The sequence below is a fragment of the Aquarana catesbeiana genome, linkage group LG03 (genome assembly GCF_042186555.1).
Source record: "Aquarana catesbeiana isolate 2022-GZ linkage group LG03, ASM4218655v1, whole genome shotgun sequence".
In the NCBI taxonomy this organism is placed as follows: domain Eukaryota; kingdom Metazoa; phylum Chordata; class Amphibia; order Anura; family Ranidae; genus Aquarana; species Aquarana catesbeiana.
In genome coordinates this window covers 112,401,033-112,419,825 of record NC_133326.1, presented here as the reverse complement: position 1 = coordinate 112,419,825, position 18,793 = coordinate 112,401,033, and the positions used below count along the sequence as shown (strand labels likewise).

Here is an 18,793-nt window from a genome sequence, read left to right as displayed (position 1 = left end):
GAGAGGGTGAATCTGCCTAACACAGACATAGAAAACAATAAGAACCTTACTAGGGTTCTAATCACTCTATGCAAAACTAGGAAAAGTTTGGGGTTTAGACACCGTTTAAGTTCATCATATCAGTGTCTTCCAGATGTTTAATTTAAGCAAGTAAAATAATGCTAAATCATTTGCAGCTAGCGATTAGTTATTATTGGTTTAAATATGTATTACTGAACTATGATCAACCCATAGACTGTTTTGTTTTTTTTTTTGTTTTTTTTGTTTTTTTTTTCCTTTTCATCTTTTTGGGGAAAAAGAGTACTATGCGTTTCTGCCTTTAATTCGCATTGCCTGTCTGTTGCACAGTTTGCCCTTCTTTCTTCTTGACAGCTTTCATGTTTGTCCTGCAGATTCAGGTCTAGTGGTGCCCAGTATCTCTTATAGCCTGCACAAGAAGCTGTTAAGTGTGGCTGAGAAGCATGGACTAACCGTGGAGAAACGGTTGGAAATGTCAGGCGTTTGTGCAAGTCAAATGGCTCTCACATTGCTTGGTGGGCCCAACAGGTGAGCTGAGACATTAATTCACTATTGCCCTGTGTGTGTATGTATGTATGTGTAATATATATATATGTGTGTGTGTGTGTGTGTGTATATATATATTACACATACATACACACAAAATCTTCCATGGTTGCTTTAGTGACCTTTGATTGTGAGATGTGGAGCAAAATACAAGAAAACTTCTGCATGCACTTGGGGCTTGTTTAGATCTGCATAGGTACAATTTTCAGACAGTGGTTGACAGGCAGCTGGAAGATATGTCACCTCCTCACTGCTTGTTTTAATACTGAAAGTGCCACACCCCTGTGCCACAACTGCATGCATTACATGCAGTTGCTGTCCTGTTACCAGGCAGTTCCTATTCACTTGAATGGGTCACGTACAGTGGTATGTGTGCAGCCCTGAGTGGCTATGTGTCCTTGTTTAGGTGGGTGGTAAAAGCAGGTGGTGGATCTACAGTTAATATTTAAACACATCAGTACTGCCTGCTGCCAAGTGTGATCCATTCAAGTTAATGGAACTGCAGCACAGTTGCCCTGCAACTGTGTAGTGCACATGGTTGTGCTACGGTGGTTTGATCTTTTGAGGGTTGAAACAGACAGTGAGGAGGCAGCATATCACCTCCTCACTGCCTATCAAATGCTTTTGAAAAGTGATCCAAAGGTTGCCGCATGTCTGAGCGAGCCCTAAAACAATCTGTAGAGGCTCTGAGTGGCAACATGTGTGATTTGTATCATCACCCTTGTTGGGCTTGCATTGCAACCTGTGCTACTGGGTCTTTACCTTAAAGAGGAGTTCCACCCGGGGGGCCGTCAAAAAAAAAAAAAAAATTAAAAGTTAACAGCTACAAATACTGCAGCTGCTGACTTTTAATTGGACACTTACCTGTCCCTGGGTCCAGCGATGCGGGGGATCGAAGCCCCGCTCGTCCCCCCCCCTCCGCTCGTCGGCGCCGGCATTTCAACTGTGGGCGCCGGGCTGTGGCTTCACAGCCTGGCACCCACTGCGCATGCGCGATCGGCGCCGCGCGCCGTAATTGGCCGCTCAATCACCTGGGACCTGTAATGGGTCCCAGATGATTGACAGGAGGGAGGGAGGGAGCAGAGCGGAGCCCTTCCTGTGCCGAGGGGGAAGTGATGTCACCAGCCCAGGCAAAGGAACAGGCAGACTACGAGGGACCACCTAGCAACAGGCATTTAGAGGTAAGTGAAAAAAAAAAAAAAATCCAAATTTTTTTTGTTTTTTTTTAATAGAATTTTTCCAGGTATTTTTGTTTTTTGGGTGGAACCCCACTTTAAAGCTGAACTTTAGGTATGGCTTTTTTTGCATAGCTACATTGGCTTAGACCAGGGATCCTCAAACTACGGCCCTCCAGCTGTTGCAGAACTACACATCCCATGAGGCATTGTAAAACTCTGACATTCACAGACATGACTAGGCATGATGGGAATTGTAGTTCCTGAACACCTGGAGGGCCGCAGTTTGAAGACCCCTGGCTTAGACCAGTGTAAGTATGTGTATGTGCCATACCTTTGTGATCTCTATGGAAGCTAGAAATCACTGGTATGCATCACTACTACAATAATCGTGGCTAGCGTTCGGCTTCTGTGCCAAGTGGCTGCCCTGCTGCATTGTGAACACAGGGTGTCGCTCACTTGGCACAGAACGCATTCTTCCTCTATTTGGACAATTTGCAGGACATTGCCATCCTGCCTCTGCATCGCGTCCAATCATAGAACGCTTTTCATTCATTGAGAAAATGCAAAGGGTTCTCTGAATGACATCCCTGCGGGGCAAGTAACCCCCTGAGTGACAATGCAGCAGGACAGCTGCACTTGAAGCTAGATGTGATCGAGTGCTGCCTACTACAGTGATTTCCAGCTTCCACAGGGATCAGCTAGGTATGGAATGTGCATACTTACTTTGGTCCAAGCTGGACCAACGTAAGTGTAAAGAAAGGCCTCAAGTAAGATATGATGAAGTGAGAGCCGACTATGAATTTCTGCTTTTCAAAACCTTATGTTCTGATACTTTATAAGGTAAAGATTGTTTAAACATACAGTAAAAATATTTGTACCATTTTTTGGTATTATAAGTGTGTTTCATTTCAGGCTACTGAATGTAGTTGCTTTGCTTTCTTAATTATCAAGACGACAGGCAAGAGAGATGGGAAGCATTTCAGAGAAAATATGTCTCAAGCTCTCAGTGTCATAATTGTCATTACCAGACCCAATAAAGCTCAGTTTAAACTGAGAACCAGGCAACAGTGCGTGCAAGATAAGAGAAGAGGAATGAAGCTAGTTCTACAGACCGGCCTCAATTTCCCACTGTTAAAGCGATACGAGTGCTCCTGGAATGTTCTTTTCACTCGCAATACAGATATGCTCCCCTGTCTTCCTGCTCTTGCACCGTTCCTGTAATACCAGTTCTGCAGAGGTCTCTAGAGTACAAACCGATTTAGCAAGGTCGTGCTTTGTAAGCCTTGCGTGTGTATAAACAAGCACAGATAAATTACTAGGTGTGGGTTGGTCTTCAGAGTGAATAAACCGGATATTATTGCTGCTGCATGAAACATGCCGAAATCTCCCAGGACTTAAGATTATAATGATCATTAACTGTCTCATAACATAAACACAAAAGTCATTGTCCCTGTAAAATGCCTTCTCAGATGCCTTACTTGTCTTTTTTTTAATGTGCTCTAATACTGATATCTAAAGTGCAACCCTTGCTTAACAACATTATTAGGTATTATTATTTAGGTTTTCATTTTGTTAGGGTTGAGTAAACTGTTAATATTTTGGTCTTGCACTCTACTGCCAGATCCCGTTGGTCGTAAATAAAAGCATGCTGCTTTTGTGTACAACATAAAAGCCTGCTGGAAGTGAATGCTCTCAGTAACATTTTAAACATATTGGTTGCTTATGATGTTTAAGCCTTTCTCGGACTTTGAGTTTGTGTAATGTGTCCTGAACACAATTCTATCCTTATACTTGTAGGTTAAATCCTAAAAACATACACCAACGACCTACTGTGGCACTTCTGTGTGGACCTCACATCAAAGGAGCTCAAGGCATTAGCTGTGGTCGTCACTTGGCCAATCATGATGTAGACGTTATCCTTTTCTTACCAAACTTTGTTAAAATGTTGGAGCCTGTTACTAACGAGCTGAATCTGTTCTGTCGGACTGAAGGCAAGCAGGTTTCCAATGTCAAAGGTATGTAATTTAAATGTATCGTGCAGACAGAACCCGTTTTTTATTGTCTGCTTGTAGCAGTCATTTGCATTTCTGTGCTTCAGGTACGTCTTGAATGTCGGGAGACATCGGCCATGTTCAATAAAAACTGGCTGACATTCGGCCCATGTGTTTGTTGGTCTGTCTGACAGAAGCTGGCCATTTGGCCGGCTTCTGTCTGAAGAGAATGCTGGAAAAGAAGGAGCCGACTGACTCCCGAATCGCACTCTCAGCCGATAGCAGAGATTCCTGATTGCAGTGTTCTGGCAGGGAGCCGTTCCCCTGTCAGAACACAACAGCTCAGTGGGGCAGATCGCAACACTAACTTCAGATTGTTAGTACAGCGTCTCCAACTGGAGCTGTCAGGTCAACCCGCTGGGTAGAACGAAAAAGAACTTGTAGTGGGGGGTGCATTAATATGTTTATTTATTACAGATATTTGTAAAGCGCCATCAATTTATGCAGTGCTTGTACGTATTTATGATACATTCACATCAGTCCTTGTCCTCAAGGAGGTTATAATCTAAGATCCCTCAGAACTACTTTGTGCGTCCAGGTAGATTTATACCTTGTTTTTTTCAGAACAAGCTGGGCTTTCATTTGGTTGTAAATGGTAATGGATCTCCCCTTTTTTATCAAAGGTAAACTGGCCCAAAATATTAAAAAAAAAAAAAAAAAAAAATCTTGTACAACAAAATTTTTTTTTTCCTTGTTGCTACTAGGGATGGGCGAACGGTTTGACCCGAGCATAAGTTCGGGCCGAACTTTGGTTGTTCTGACGTTCGGCGAACAACGAACAATATGCGGTGTTTGCGGCAAATTCGAAAGCCGCTGTACCCCGTTAAAGTCTATGGGACACTAACATGAAAAACCAAAAGTGCTAATTTTAAAGGCTTATATGCAAGTTATTGTCATAAAAAGTGTTTGGGGACCCGGTCCTGCCCCAGGGGACATGTATCAATGCAAAAAAAAAGTTTTAAAAACTGAAGTTTCTTTCGGGAGCAGTAATTTTATTAATGCTTAAAGTGAAACAATAAAAATGAAATATTACTTTAAATATCGTACTTGGGGGGTGTCTATAGTATGCCTGTAAAGTGGCACAGTTTTCCTGTGTTTAGAACAATACCACAGCAAAATGACATTTCTAAAGGGGGAAAAAAAGTCATTTAAAACTGATCGCGGCTGACCCTCGCGGCAGACCCTTTGGGTCTGGTATGAATATTAAGGGGAACCCCGAACCAAAAATTTTTTAAAAAATTGTGTGGGGGTCCCCCAAAATCCATACCAGGCCCTTCAGGTCTGGTATGGACATTAACCACTTCAATACAGGGCATTTTCACCCCCTTCCTGCCCAAGCCAATTTTCAGTTTTCAGCGCTGTCGCAATTTGAATGACAATTGCGCGGTCATGCAACACTGTACCCAAATGAAATTTTTATCTTTTTTTCCCCCACAAATAGCTTTCTTTTGGTGGTATTTGATCACCTCTGCGGTTTTTATTTTTTGCGCTATAAACAAAAGAAGAGCGACAAGTTTGAAAAAAAAAAAAAACACTATTTTTGCTATAAAAAATATCCCAATTTAAAAAAAAAAAAAAAAAAAACTAATTTTTTCCCTCAGTTTAGGCCGATATGTATTCTTCTACATATTTTTGGTAAACAAAATCGCAATAAGCTTATATTGATTGGTTTACGCAAAAGTTATAGCCTCTACAAAATAGGGGATAGTTTTATGGCATTTTTATTATTATTTTTTTTTTTTTTACTAGTAATGGCGGCGATCTGCGATTTTTATTGTGACTGTGACATTGCGGCAGACAGATCGGACACTTTTGACACTATTTTGGAACCATTCACATTTATACAGCGATCAGTGCTATACAAATGCATTGATTATTGTATAAATGTCACTGGCAGGGAAGGGGTTAACACTAGGGTTCGATCAAAGGGTTAATTGTGTTATCTAGGGAGTGATTCTAACTGTAGGGGCAGGGGACTCACAAGGGGAGGAGACCAATCGGTGTTCCTCTGTACTGGGAACACATAATCGGTCTCCTCTCACCTGACAGGACGTGGATTTTACACACACAGATCCACGGTCCTGCTCTGTTAACGGACATCGCGGCCCCAAAATCCATATGCGCGAGCCCCCCAGACGTCCGGGAAGCCCAGGACGTCATATGACGCCCTCCCAGGATGTCATATGATGCCCACCCAGGATGGGAGATCCCTCCTGCGGACGTCATATGACTATGGCTGGGATGGGAAGTGGTTAAGGGGAACCCTGCGGCAAATTAAAAAAAAAAATAGGGACAAGATGCTTTGGGCTACTCTGTTTTTGACACTTTTTTTGTGAAATGATAGGGGTACAATGTACCCGTTACCAATTCACATGGGGGAGCCGGTATCTGGGGGTCCCCTTGTTAAAGGGGGCTTCCAGATTCTGATAAGCCCCCCCGCCTGCAGACCCCCACAACCACCAGGCAAAGGTTGTGGGGATGAGGCCTTTGTCCCCATCAACATAGGGACAAGATGCTTTGGGCTACTCCAAAGCACCCTCCCCATGTTGAGGGCTTGTGACCTGGTATGGTTCAGGAGGGAGGGGCGCTCTCTCATCCCCCCCTCTTTTCCTGCAACCTGCCAGATAGCGTGCTCGGAATAAGGGTCTGGTATGGATTTTGGGGGTGACCTCTACGCAATTTTTTTTCACATTTTGGCGCAGGGTGTTCCCCTTAATATTCATACCAGACCTGAAGGGCCTGGTATGGATTTTGGGGGGACCCCCACACAGTTGTTTTTTTTTTTTTTTTTTTAATTTTTGGTTTGGGGTTCCCCTTAATAGTCATACCAGACCCAAAGGGCCTGGTAATGGACTGGGGGGGGAACCCATGCCGTTTTTTTCAATGAGTTTTATCTATATTGCCGAGACCCGACAATTCATTACAGCCACCATCAGTTTTAAATGACTTTTTCCCTTTAGAAATGTCACTTTGCTGTGGTATTGTTCTAAACACAGGAAAACTGCGCCACTTTACAGGCATACTATATACACCCCCCCCCCAGGCGCAATGTTTAAAGGAATATATCACTTTTATTGTTTCACTTTAAGCATTTTTAAAATCACTGCTCCCAAAAAAACGGCAGTTTTTACAAATTTTTTTTGCATTGATACATGTCCCCTGGGGCAGGACCCGGGTCCTCAAATGCTTTTTATGACAACTTGCATATAAGCCTTTTTAAAATGAGCACTTTTGATTTTTGTCCCATAGACCTTAACGGTGTTTTTGTGTTCGTCCGAAATGTTTTCGTTGTTCGCAAGTTCTGGTGCAAACCAAGCCGGGGGGTGTTCGGCTCATCCTTGCTACCATAACCTACCACCAAAGAACAGCTCAAAATACATTTTCTGCTGATCACAGCGATACAACATACAGTGTGTGTATGTTATTTGTTGTCCAGAAACAATAGTTCACATTTTCCTTTTTTGTTTTGTTTTTTGTCCTACCTAAAACACACTGATACTAATTTAAAGTTGTTGTAAACGCTTTACTACCACTTTTGCTTACAGGTAAACCTATAATAAGGCTTACTTGTAGGTACCGTGAATTTGCATAGTTTAGGAGATATTCACTGTATACGCATGTGCCGACATCATCGGCACATGGCCACTAAAGAAACGGCTCGTACGTGCCATTCCTTCAGCTGCTGTGTCGTGACCGGTTGCTCCCGCACGCATGCATGGGAATGATGTCATTGTGGATCCGGCCAGTCACGGCGCTGGAGCCCTCAAGCCCAGAAGTAACATTCCAGAGACATGTCGCCCGTCACATCGGTGTACGGGGACTGCTACAACAGCATCGTTCTAAGTTAAGTATTCCATAATGAGCTAGTATGCAATGCGATTTTTTTTTTTCTTTTTGCAGAGTTTACAACCACTTTAAAAAATGTGTTAAAAATATACTGACCTTGACTTTGGACCCTACTTGACCCAAACACTAACCCTGGCACTGACCAAGATCAAACCTAGGTATTTTTTCTTTATTTTTTATTTTATTTTTTTACACACACTTTTTTTTTTACAATGTATCTTTCTTCTCCATTTACAGAGAGAGAAAAGAACAGGGGCGGCCTTCACAGTGACTTACCGCATATACTCGAGTATAGGCCAACCCGAATATAAGCCGAGGCACCCAATTTTACCACAAAAAACTGGGAAAACATATTGACTCGAGTATAAGCCTAGGGTGGGAAAATGCAGCAGCTACTGGGTAAACAGTGCCCATCTGCAGCCTCACTGTGCCCATCTGCAGCCTCACTGTGCCCATTTGCAGTCTAATTGTGCCCATTTGCGGCCTAATTGTGCCCATTTGCGGCCTAATTGTGCCCATCTGCAGCCGTACCTTTCTTTACTAAAACAGCGTGTGTCTCCCGCTATGTTATGCAGTCTGTTCGGCCGTCCATTGTATCAAAGCCCCGCCTCCTTGTCTCTGATAGACGGAAAGCTGATACAGTTTCCCAGTATTGTATCAGTGTTCCTCTAGCACAGACAAGGAGGAGGCGGGGCTTTGATACAATAGATGGATGAACAGACTGCGTAACACAGCGGGAGACGCATGCTGTTTTAGTAATGAAAGGTACGGCTCACTCGAGTATAAGCTGAGGGGGGGGGGTTGTTTTCAGCCAAAAAAATGGGCTGAAAAACTCGGTTTATACTCGAGTATATACAGTATCACTGTGATAGCCAATCAGAGATTACCACATCGATCAGGTGTCCTGGAATCAGGAGTTCCAGGTTGCGGTCGTTAGTATGTGACCCGGGGCTCTCGGTGGGAGCACGCTGTGCACCACAGTTCTAGCACAAAGGTATATATGCGTATATGCGGCCCCTTTGCAAAAATCCCAGTGCAGTGGGACCACATATATGTGATACGTCGGCGTCAAGGGGTTAACCTAGGAGGGGGAAACCCATGCAGGCACAAGGAGAACACGCAAACTCTCTGTACAGGCAGTGCTGTGGTTGGGATTCAAACCAACGACCCCAGTATTAAAGAGGAAGTAAACCCTGATGGGTTTTACTTTCTCTTTATTCCCCTGCAAAGTAAAAGCATAATGGGCTAGTATGCATCGCATACTGAGGGAGTGTTGCTGAGGGTACGACAATGCAGCTCAGCCCTAGCACTGGGATGCCCGAGGCAGTAAGGACACACTAGCAACTTTGTTGTAGAGGTTTGTAGGAGTTGCTGCTTTGTTGCAATTTGTTTTTATTCAGCTGCAAATTGCTAGTATGCCATGATCACTAGTAGTCACACAGGACAACATGATTATCTACTGAAGCTGACCCAAAGTAAAATGCTCAGTGATGATTTTATAGGAATAAATTAATTGCAGCCATTGAAAGACATGTGTCATGGTTATGCCAATTATTTGTAAAGGCTAGTGTATACTAGAATGCATCTCTGAAGAGTGATCTGTGTTCAGATTGCATTCAGAGAGCGTTTGACAGGCGCTAAAAAGGCATTGAAAAAACATGAAAGAAAAAAAAGTGTAATCCAATTTTTTGATTCCAGTGTAAAACCTTAAAAAAAATGCACTCACATGATTCCAGAATAAATTGAACATGTCACATTGTATTGCCTGTGTAAACCCAACACTATTTTGCCACAACTGTGTGTATTACAGCCGCACATTTTTACTGCCCCCTCAAACACAAGCGTACACAAGGCCTTTCTTAATTGTTGACTTTTTGCAACATTTGAAGTTAGCTACAGAATCACCAGCTTTAGTATCTAATCATGTTATCCAATGCCGCTACTGAACCTAATGTCACACCAGCAATTTTGTAGCCGCATGAACATTTTTTGTAGTCATTTACAGCAGCAACCCTCAAACCAGCTAAAAATCCCCAGAGAAAATAGGCAGAAAGATGTGTTCTTGCTACAAATCTGTGCACCAAAGTTGCTACTGTATAAAGCTTTTAGGGCTTGTTGACACTTACGGCTGGGGGGTGTTAAAAACAGGCAGTTGAGCCACGGTTTTACCACCCCCTTAAGCTGCAAAGGCAGCCAGACAGGGTTGTACAGAGGATATGCTTTGCTGCACGGCTGTGGCAAAAATGATACCCGTGGTATATTCGGCTGGCAAGGACTGCCACAAATGTAAACACGTTTATACAATATCTCACAAAAGTGAGTACACCCCTCACATTATTGTAAATATTTTATTCTATCTTTTCATGTGACAACACTGAAGAAATGACACTTTGCTACAATGTAAAGTAGTGAGTGTACAGCTTGTATAACAGTGTAAATTTGCTGTCCCCTCAAAATAACTCAACACACAGCCATTAATGTCTACACCGCTTGCAAAAAAAGTGAGTACACCCCTAAGTGAAAATGTCCAAATTGGGCCCAAAATTTCAATATTTTGTGTGGCCACTAGAGCTGCACAATTAATCATCAAGAATCATTATCGCGATCTTGACTAAAGTGTTTCACAAGTCTTTCTATGCAAAGAATTCTCTCTGCTCTTCTGAAGCCACAGCCCTCAAAAGAAAGGAAGAGAAAAACCAGGCAGTCTGCCAAGAAACAAAACATTCTTTATCAGTTGAACTTAAGTATAAACATTGTAACAATTTGTCAATGGAATAGACTTCCTGTGTAAGTGAAAAAAGTTTAACCACTTAAACACTAAACCTTTTTCTGACATTTGTTGGCTTCAAGTTAAAATCATTTTTTTTGCTAGAAAATTACTTAGCACCCCCAAACATATATTTTTTTTTACTAGACACCCTAGAGAATAAAATGGTGGTTGTTGCAATATTTTATGTCACACTGTATTTGCACGGTGGTCTTTTTGGAAAAAATTACTTTAATGAATTAAAAAAAAAAATCTAACCAGTAAAGTTAGCCCATTTTTTTTTTTTTTTTGTATAATGTGAAAGATTTTACGTCGCGAGAATCGTGATCTTTTTATCCTAAGCAAAAAAATCGTGATTCTCACTTTGGCCAGAATCATGCAGCTCTAGTGGCCACCATTGTTTTCCAGCACTGACTTAACCCTCTTGGGCATGGAGTTCACTGGAGCTTCACAGGTTGCCACTGGAATTCTCTTCTACTCCTCCATGACGACATCACGGAGCTGGTGGATGTTGGAGACCTTGCACTCCTCCACCTTCTGTTTGAGGATGCTCAATAGGGTTTAGGTCTAGAGACCTGCTTGGCCAGTCCATCACCTTTTCCTGATACTACATCAACAGTAATGTAAAGTGTTTTTTTCAATTACATGGCCTTAATTTACTATCTCTCTGCACCAGGCCAGATATTGACATCATAAGTGCAAATGTCTAGGTTATCACACATTAACAGCTTCTATTTTGAGGCTTACGTGTGCATCTCAAAAAAAAATTAGAATATCATCAAAAAGTTAATTTATTTCAGTAACAATTCAAAAGGTGAAACTCCTATCATATAGATTCATTACACATGGAGTGATGTATTTAAAGCATTTCTTTCTTTTATTTTGATGGTTATGGCTTACAGCTAGTGAAAACCCAAAATTCAGTATCTCAGAAAATTTGAATATTGAGAAAAAGTTCATTATTGTAGAATTATGGTGTCACACTCTAATCAGCTAATTAACTCAAAACAGCTGTAAAGGTTTCCTGGGCCTTTAATTGGTCTGGTTCAGTAGGTTGCACAATCATAGGTGAAGACTGCTGACTTGACAGTTGTTCAGAAGACAGTCATTGACACCCTCCACAAGGAGGGTAAGTCACAAAAGGTCATTTCTAAAGAAGCTGGCTGTTCAGAGTGCTGTATCCAAGTATATTAATGGAAAGTTGAGTGGAAGCAAAAAGTGTGGTAAAGAAAGGTGCACAAGCAACAGGGATAACCACAGTCTTGAGAGGATTGTGAAGCAAAGGCCATTCAAGAATTTGGGGGAAATTCACAAGTAGTGAACTACAGCTGGTTTCTGTGCTTCAAGATCCAACACAAGCAGAGATATCCAGGACATGGGCTACAACTGTTGCGTTCCTTATGTCATGCCACTCCTGAACCAGAGACAACATCAGGAGCGTCTTACCCGGGCTAAGGAGAAAAAGGACTGGACTGTTGCTGTGTGGTCCAAAGTCCTCTTTTTGGCTGAAAGTAAATTTTGTGTTTCATTTGGAAATCAAGGTCCCAGAGTCTGGAGAAAGTGTGGAGAAGCACAGAATCCAAGTTGCATGAGGTCCAGTGTGAAGTTTCCACAGTCAGTGATGATTTGGGGAGCCATGTCATGTGCTGGTTTTGGTCCACTGTGTTTTATCAAGTCCAAAGTCAGCGCAGCCCTCTACCAGCAAATTCCAGAGCACTTCATGATTCCCTCTGCTGATCAGCTTTATGGAAATGCTGATTTCATTTTCCAGCAGGACTTGGCACTTGCCCACACTGCCAAAAGTACTAATACCTGGTTTAATGATCATGGTATTACTGTGCTTGATTGGCCAGCAAACTCGCCTGACCTAAACCCCATAGAGAATCTGTGGGGTATTGTCAAGAGGAAGATGAGACACCAGACCCAACAATGCAGATGAGCCAAAGGCCATTATCAAATCAACCTGGGCTTCCATGACACCTCAGCAGTGCCACAGGCTGATCGCCCTCCATGCCACACCGCATTGATGCAGTAATTCATGCAAAAGGAGCTCCAACTAAGTATTGAGTGCATACTATACTGTGCATGGACATCCTTTTCAGTAAGCCAACATTTCTGTATATTCTGATCATTAAAAAAGAAATGCTTGAAATATATCGCTCTGTGTGTAATGAATCTATATAATATGAGTTTCACTTCTTGAGTTGATTACTGAAATAAATTAAAGGGGTTGTAAACCCTGTTTGTTATTTTAAAAAAAACATGTCATACTTACCTCCACTGTGCAGTTTGTTTTGCAGAGTGGCCCTGATCGTCCTCTTCTGTGGTCCCCCGGCAGTGCTGGTAGCTCCTCCCTGCATCGGGTGTCCACGTTGGAGAAGCGCTATCCTTGGTGGACACCTGTGCGCTCCCGAGTCCTGCTTTTGCGTGTATTCACACAGAAAGCAGGACTCGGCCCTCCCCCCGGCGCCCGTGTGATTGGATTTGATTGACAACAGTGGGAGCCAATGGCTGCGCTGCTATCAATCTATCCAATCGGGACACGAGACACCAGCTAGATCTGGTGTGCTCATTCCTGGCTGCAGAAAGACAGCGTTCAGGTAAGTAAAATGGGATGGCTGGGGGGCTGCAGCACTACAGAAGGTTTTTCACCTAAATGCATAGAATGCATTTAGGTGAAAAACCATGAGGGTTTACAACCCCTTTCACTTTTTGATGATCCAATTTTATGAGATGCACTTTAGTTTACACCTGCGATTAGAGGGCAGTCTACAGTCTATTATATTGTAAGGAGAATTATATGGACTGTGTAAACGTTTAGAAAAAAAACTATTGGCATGACCTTGTTAAGTCATAACATATGGAATACATGGTTTCTTGTTTCAAAGCAGATTTGTTTAGCCAAGCATTGTATGTAGTGTCAAAATTGTTCATTTTCAGTGTGTTGCTCCCCCTCGTCTTGACTATTTAAAAATAATTTCTATGAATGTTTCTATAAACTTTTGTCTCTTTTTGGGGCCCTTCCTTTCACACCATATGCATTGGGCTGCAGAGGCCCTAGAGACATTCTTGCCCAATGCAGTGTAGGGATTAGCACTGTGATGCCAGGACCTACCATAAATGAATTTTATCTAAAAGTATTGGGCAACACATAGACGAGGTACAAATTCTAAGAGAACGGGCCAGACACCAATGGCGTCTTCTGGGTAACATTAATAAATGAACAAGCACATACTGCCATCCTTCCAGCAAAAGCTACACCCCTAAAATGCATTTCACCCCTAGCTGGGTTCGTGAAACGCTCCTTTTGGTGAAGGATCGCAGTGTGTCCTGTATGTGTTTGTTCATTCAATAACATTAACGAGAAGACGTCAGGTGTGCAGTCCTTTCCCTTTGAGGCCTTGTTCACATCTGGTGTTTTGGGACTGCACTGCAATAGAGGCGAAACGCACCATGCGGGTTTTGGGTGCTATCCATTTGTAATGGCACCTAAACGCGGTGTGTTTCTGCTGCAAGTGTTGCGCGATAAATCGTAGCAAACTGCATCATGCAAAACCTGTCTGCCAAAAGAAGCTCCTGCTCCTTTTTGGGCGAAAAGCATAATGTTTTAGTTTCTGTTAGTTTTTGCTATGCACAGAATCTGGCTGCTCTAGTTTTGATAAGGTACTGGCATACCTCTGTATGTCAGCTCATAACTGGTCTTAATTACTGCCAGTTTGCTCATCTGAGAACTAGCAGTATTTCAGCAAGAATTGGTCGCTGCCATAGTGACGGGTTCTTAAAGTGGCAATAGTAAGAATGGCCTGCATTTGCTGCATAGGTCAGTAATGTTTACCACCCTGGTGCAAATGCTTCCCTGAATTAGGAGCAGGTAAGAAAATGACTGACGAGTCATTAAGTGTTCATTCAATTCCCATGATTTTGTATTAACTGCAACACAAAGTTGTGTTATACTGCCATCATGTGGTTGCAGAAAAAAAAGTAGAGTGTGTTAACGGTATAATTATTATTATACAGTATTTATATAGCGCCAACAGTTTACGTAGCGCTTTACAACTTGAAGGTAAACAGTACAAATACAATACAATTTGATACAGTAGGAATCAGAGGGCCCTGCTCAATGTCATTTTTCATTACACCCATCTCTGACTTGCGTACAAGAGCCTGGTCCAATCTCTCATTACATAATAATTTCATAAGGTATGTTAAACTTACGAGTGTCGGGTGGTGTGGGCAATAAACATGGTGTGTGTGTGTGTGTGTGTGTGTGTGTGTGTGTGTGTGTGTGTGTGTGTGTGTGTATGTGTATGTGTGTGTGTGTGTTTATGTGTATATATATATATATATATATATATATATATACACACACGCATCAGCCACTTTATTAGGTACACCTGTTCAATTGGCTGATTAGCAGTTTGTGTTACCAAGCAATCACATGGCAGCAACTCCATGCATTTAGACATATAGATATGGTGAAGACAACTTGCTGACATTCAAACTGGTCTGAGTATTTTAAAAACTGCTGATCTACTGGGATTTTCACACACAACCATCTCTCAGGGTTTACAGAGAATGGTCCGAAAAAGAGAAAATATCCAGTGAGGGGCAGTTGCATTGTTGATGTCTGAGGAGAATGGGCAGACTGGTTTGAGATGATAGAAAGGCAACAGTAACTCAAGAAAACACTCATTACCAAGGTATGCAGAATACCATCTCTGAACGCACAACACATTGAACCTTTAAGCAGATGGGCTACAGCAGCAGAAGACCACACTGAGTGCCACTCCTGTCAGCTAAGAACAGGAAACTGAGGCTACAATTCGCACAGGCTCACCAAAATTGGGCAATAGATTGGAAAAACGTTGCCTGGTCTGATGAGCCTTGATTTCAGCTGTGACATTCAGATGGTATGGTCAGAATTTGGCGTAAACAACATGAAAGCATGGATCCATCCTGCCTATCAATGGTTCAGGCTGGTGGTGTAATGGTGTGGGGGATATTTTCTTGGCACACTTTTGGTCCCTTAGTACCATTTGAGCATCGTTTAAAGGCCACGGCCTACCTGAGTATTGTTGCTGACCATTAGAGATGGGCTGAACACCCTCCTGTTCGGTTCACAGCAGTACTGCACGGGAAAAGTTCTAACCCGAACGGTGAACCCAATTGAAGTCTATGGGAACCGAACAAGAAGTGCCTATTTTGAAGGCTTAAATACAAGTAATTGGCCATAAAAGGGGTATGAGGGCCCGGGTACTGCCCTGGGGGACACGTATCAATGCAAATTTTTTTTTTTTTTAAGCTATTGTTTTTTCAGGTGATTGTAATGATGCTTAAATTGCAGCAATAAAAATGAAAAATTCCAGATTCCGATTCCAGCTTCCAGATTCCGATAACCCATAGTTCTGCGGATGAGGCCCTTGTGCACCAAAGCAGAGTTTTTTAAACTCCACTGTCAGCGGGGGAGTCCATTGACAGCTGATGACACATCAGTTGTTAAGGATGCCACGGCCAGCTTCCCGGCCCCGCTCCTTAACAACCAGCTTATACTGCGCCCTGACTGGGCAAAACTTTATAGTAAGGGTAAAGTAAAACTAGCCTTAACTGAAGAATAATTTGGGTTAAAGAAGGGGATGTTTTTGCCCCTTCCTGCTTACCTCTTTCCCCCAATACGTATGTATGAGGCCTCACTGGACTGGGCTTTTTTCTGTGGGGCCGCATATATGTGTATCTATCTTTGTGCTGGGAGCATGTCACATGTCACACAGCATGCTCCCAGCACAGAGACTGGGGTCTCACTTGGGAGCCCTAGGTGCCATTCTAACGATTGGGACACGGTTCCTGGACATCTAATCTCTATAATTGGTTGTCACAATCTCTCTCTCCCTCTCCCTCTCTCCTCGCAGAGCGAAAAATAAACAAATAAAGAGAAAAAATACTCAGATCAAGGTTTGATCTAAGTCAGTGCCAGGGTTAGTGTTTGGTGATGTAAGGGTCAAAGTCTTTATATTTTAAGCAGGATTTTTTTTTTTAAAAGCGTGTTGTTAGTGTGTTTTAGGTAGGATTAAAAAAAAAAACGAGGAAAAGTGCACACTATTGTTTCTGGGCTGTACTACGGGTACATACAACTAACATACACATATGTGGTATCGCTGAGATTGTTGGGAGCAGAACTTATTTTGGGTTGTTCTTTGATGGTAGCTTATGGTAGTAGCTACATTTATACAGCTACATTTTAAAAAAAAATCTTTTTTTATTTTATTTATTTTTTTACATTTTTGGGCCAGTTTTCCTCTTTTTTAAAAGAAAAACCAGGAGACATTCATTACCATTTACCATCAAATGAAAGCCCAATTTGTTCTTTAAAAAACAAGGTATAATCCACCCAGATGCACAAAGTAGTTGTGATATGTATGCTTTTACAGACACATGTTAACCACTTCAATACCGGGCATATTCACCCCCTTCAGGCCAATTTTCAGCTTTCAGCGCTGTAACATTTGAATGACAATTGCGCAGTCATGCAACACTGTACCCATATGAAATTTTGAGCATTTTTTCCCCCACAAATGGAGCTTTCTTTTGGTGGTATTTGATCACCTCTGCGGTTTTTATTTTTTGAGCTATAAACAAAAAAAAGCAACAATTTTGAAAAAACACATTATTTTGTACTTTTTGCTATAATAAATATCCCAATTTAAAAAAACAAATTTCTTCCTCAGTTTAGGCCAATGTATTCTAATACATATATATTTTTTTTAAACCGCAATAAGCATATATTGATTGGTTTGCGCAAAAGTTATAGCGCCTACAAAGTAGGGGATAGATTTTGGCATTTCTATTATTATTTTTTTTTTTTACTAGTAATGGCGGCGATCTGTTTTTTTTTTTTTTTTTTTTTTTGGCAGGACTGTGATATTGCGGCGGACAGATTGGACACTTTTGACACTATTTTGGGACCATTGAGAATTATAGAGCGATTAGTGCTATAAATATGCACTGATTACTGTATAAATGTCACTGGCAGGGAAGGGGTTAACACTAGGGGGAGATCAAGGGGTTAAATGTGTTACCTGGGGAGTGATTCTAACTGTGGGAGGAGGGGACTGACTGGGGGAGGTGACCGATCTGTGTTCCTATATACAAGGAACATATGATCAGTTCTCCTCTCCCCTGACAGGACGTGGATCTGTTTACACACACAGATCCACGTCCCCGCTCTGTGACAAGCAATTGCGGGTGCTCGGCTGACATCGCGGCCGCCAGGCACGTGCATCAGCTCCCGGGAAGCCAAGGTCGTCATGTGACAGCCGCCCGGGATGGCAGAGCCACCTTGCGGCTGTCATATTACTATACGCGGGATGGGAAGTGGTTACAGTTGAAAAATGGTGCTTGGGCATTAACATTTGTTTTACCCTTAGGCACAAATGGGTTAAAAAGTGGGGTCTTAATTATAGCTGAAAATGGCATTTACTGACTTTGAATTTTCTCCACTTTCCTGGGAATTTACCACCCACCCTCCCTATTTTTTGTCACAGATTTATTGGCAGTTTTGAAGGCTGGCAAGACACTCTTTGCATGTTTTGGTCTGTTCCTGATGAACCAGATGATATCCGATCAGTGAGCGTCCCTGTTGGCCTCCTCCTGTTTGACATCCTTTAATTAGAGAATTGAAGGAGCTGGGAGGAAACCTGTCAGCCGAACAGCAGCTACGTCCAGTCGGGTTTTCTGACAGCTGCCGGGACACTGGCTGTCAGAATACATTAGCCACAGCAGGAGAATGTTCCACCATTGCTGTGTAGCATGGATGGAGGAATCTGTTTATTTTTTGAAGTATGTGTGTGTTTCCAGTTTTTGCCTTGCTAACAGTTGAATTGTACCTATTAATGCCCTCTGGGGCCTGTGATTAGTTGAATGCTTGTTAGAAACTTATGGATGGGTTGGGCATTGAGGTGCAGTTTAATGTTAACTAGCACAGGTTTTCAGTCAAAATGTAATGTTTTGTTTACTGTTAATTGAATAGGTATGAGGTTAATTCACCCACTTATGCTATGGCCTTTCCCATTTCAGAATAATCAGTTTCATAGTTGTTACAGAACCAGGCCCTCTTTAATTGATTATTTTCATACCTATACTTTTCTACAATGAGGCAGTCTTCCCACCTGAGCCCCTGTGACACCAAAAAAATAAGCATACATGGGTACTTTAACGAATAACATGTTACACCGGCCCCTGCACCCCCCTGTGTCCCTGTTTTGACCACAAGCGGGTGATCTTTATCCCCCCTTGCTGCCACTATCTAGAAAAAACGCGTCTGTGCGGGGCTCTGCCCGCTCGGCCATGTTCTCCATTTACAGTGTTCTGTGAATTGGAAAACTACAAGTCTC

General features: G+C 42.3%; 1 protein-coding gene across 4 annotated transcripts in view; it reads left to right on the top strand.

Annotated features, from left to right (window-relative positions):
• The window catches only part of EDC3 (enhancer of mRNA decapping 3), a 105,066-nt gene that overhangs the window by 80,268 nt on the left and 6,005 nt on the right, over window positions 1-18,793 (top strand). For 3 of the 4 annotated variants that reach the window (XM_073619008.1, XM_073619009.1, XM_073619006.1), the window contains 2 exons: window positions 393-546; window positions 3,540-3,757. In XM_073619008.1, the coding sequence (XP_073475109.1) occupies window positions 393-546; window positions 3,540-3,757 (372 nt within the window). Of the gene's footprint in view, window positions 1-392; window positions 547-3,539; window positions 3,758-17,944; window positions 18,234-18,793 lie in introns of those variants that run through there. The other variant, XM_073619010.1, reaches the window with a different exon arrangement.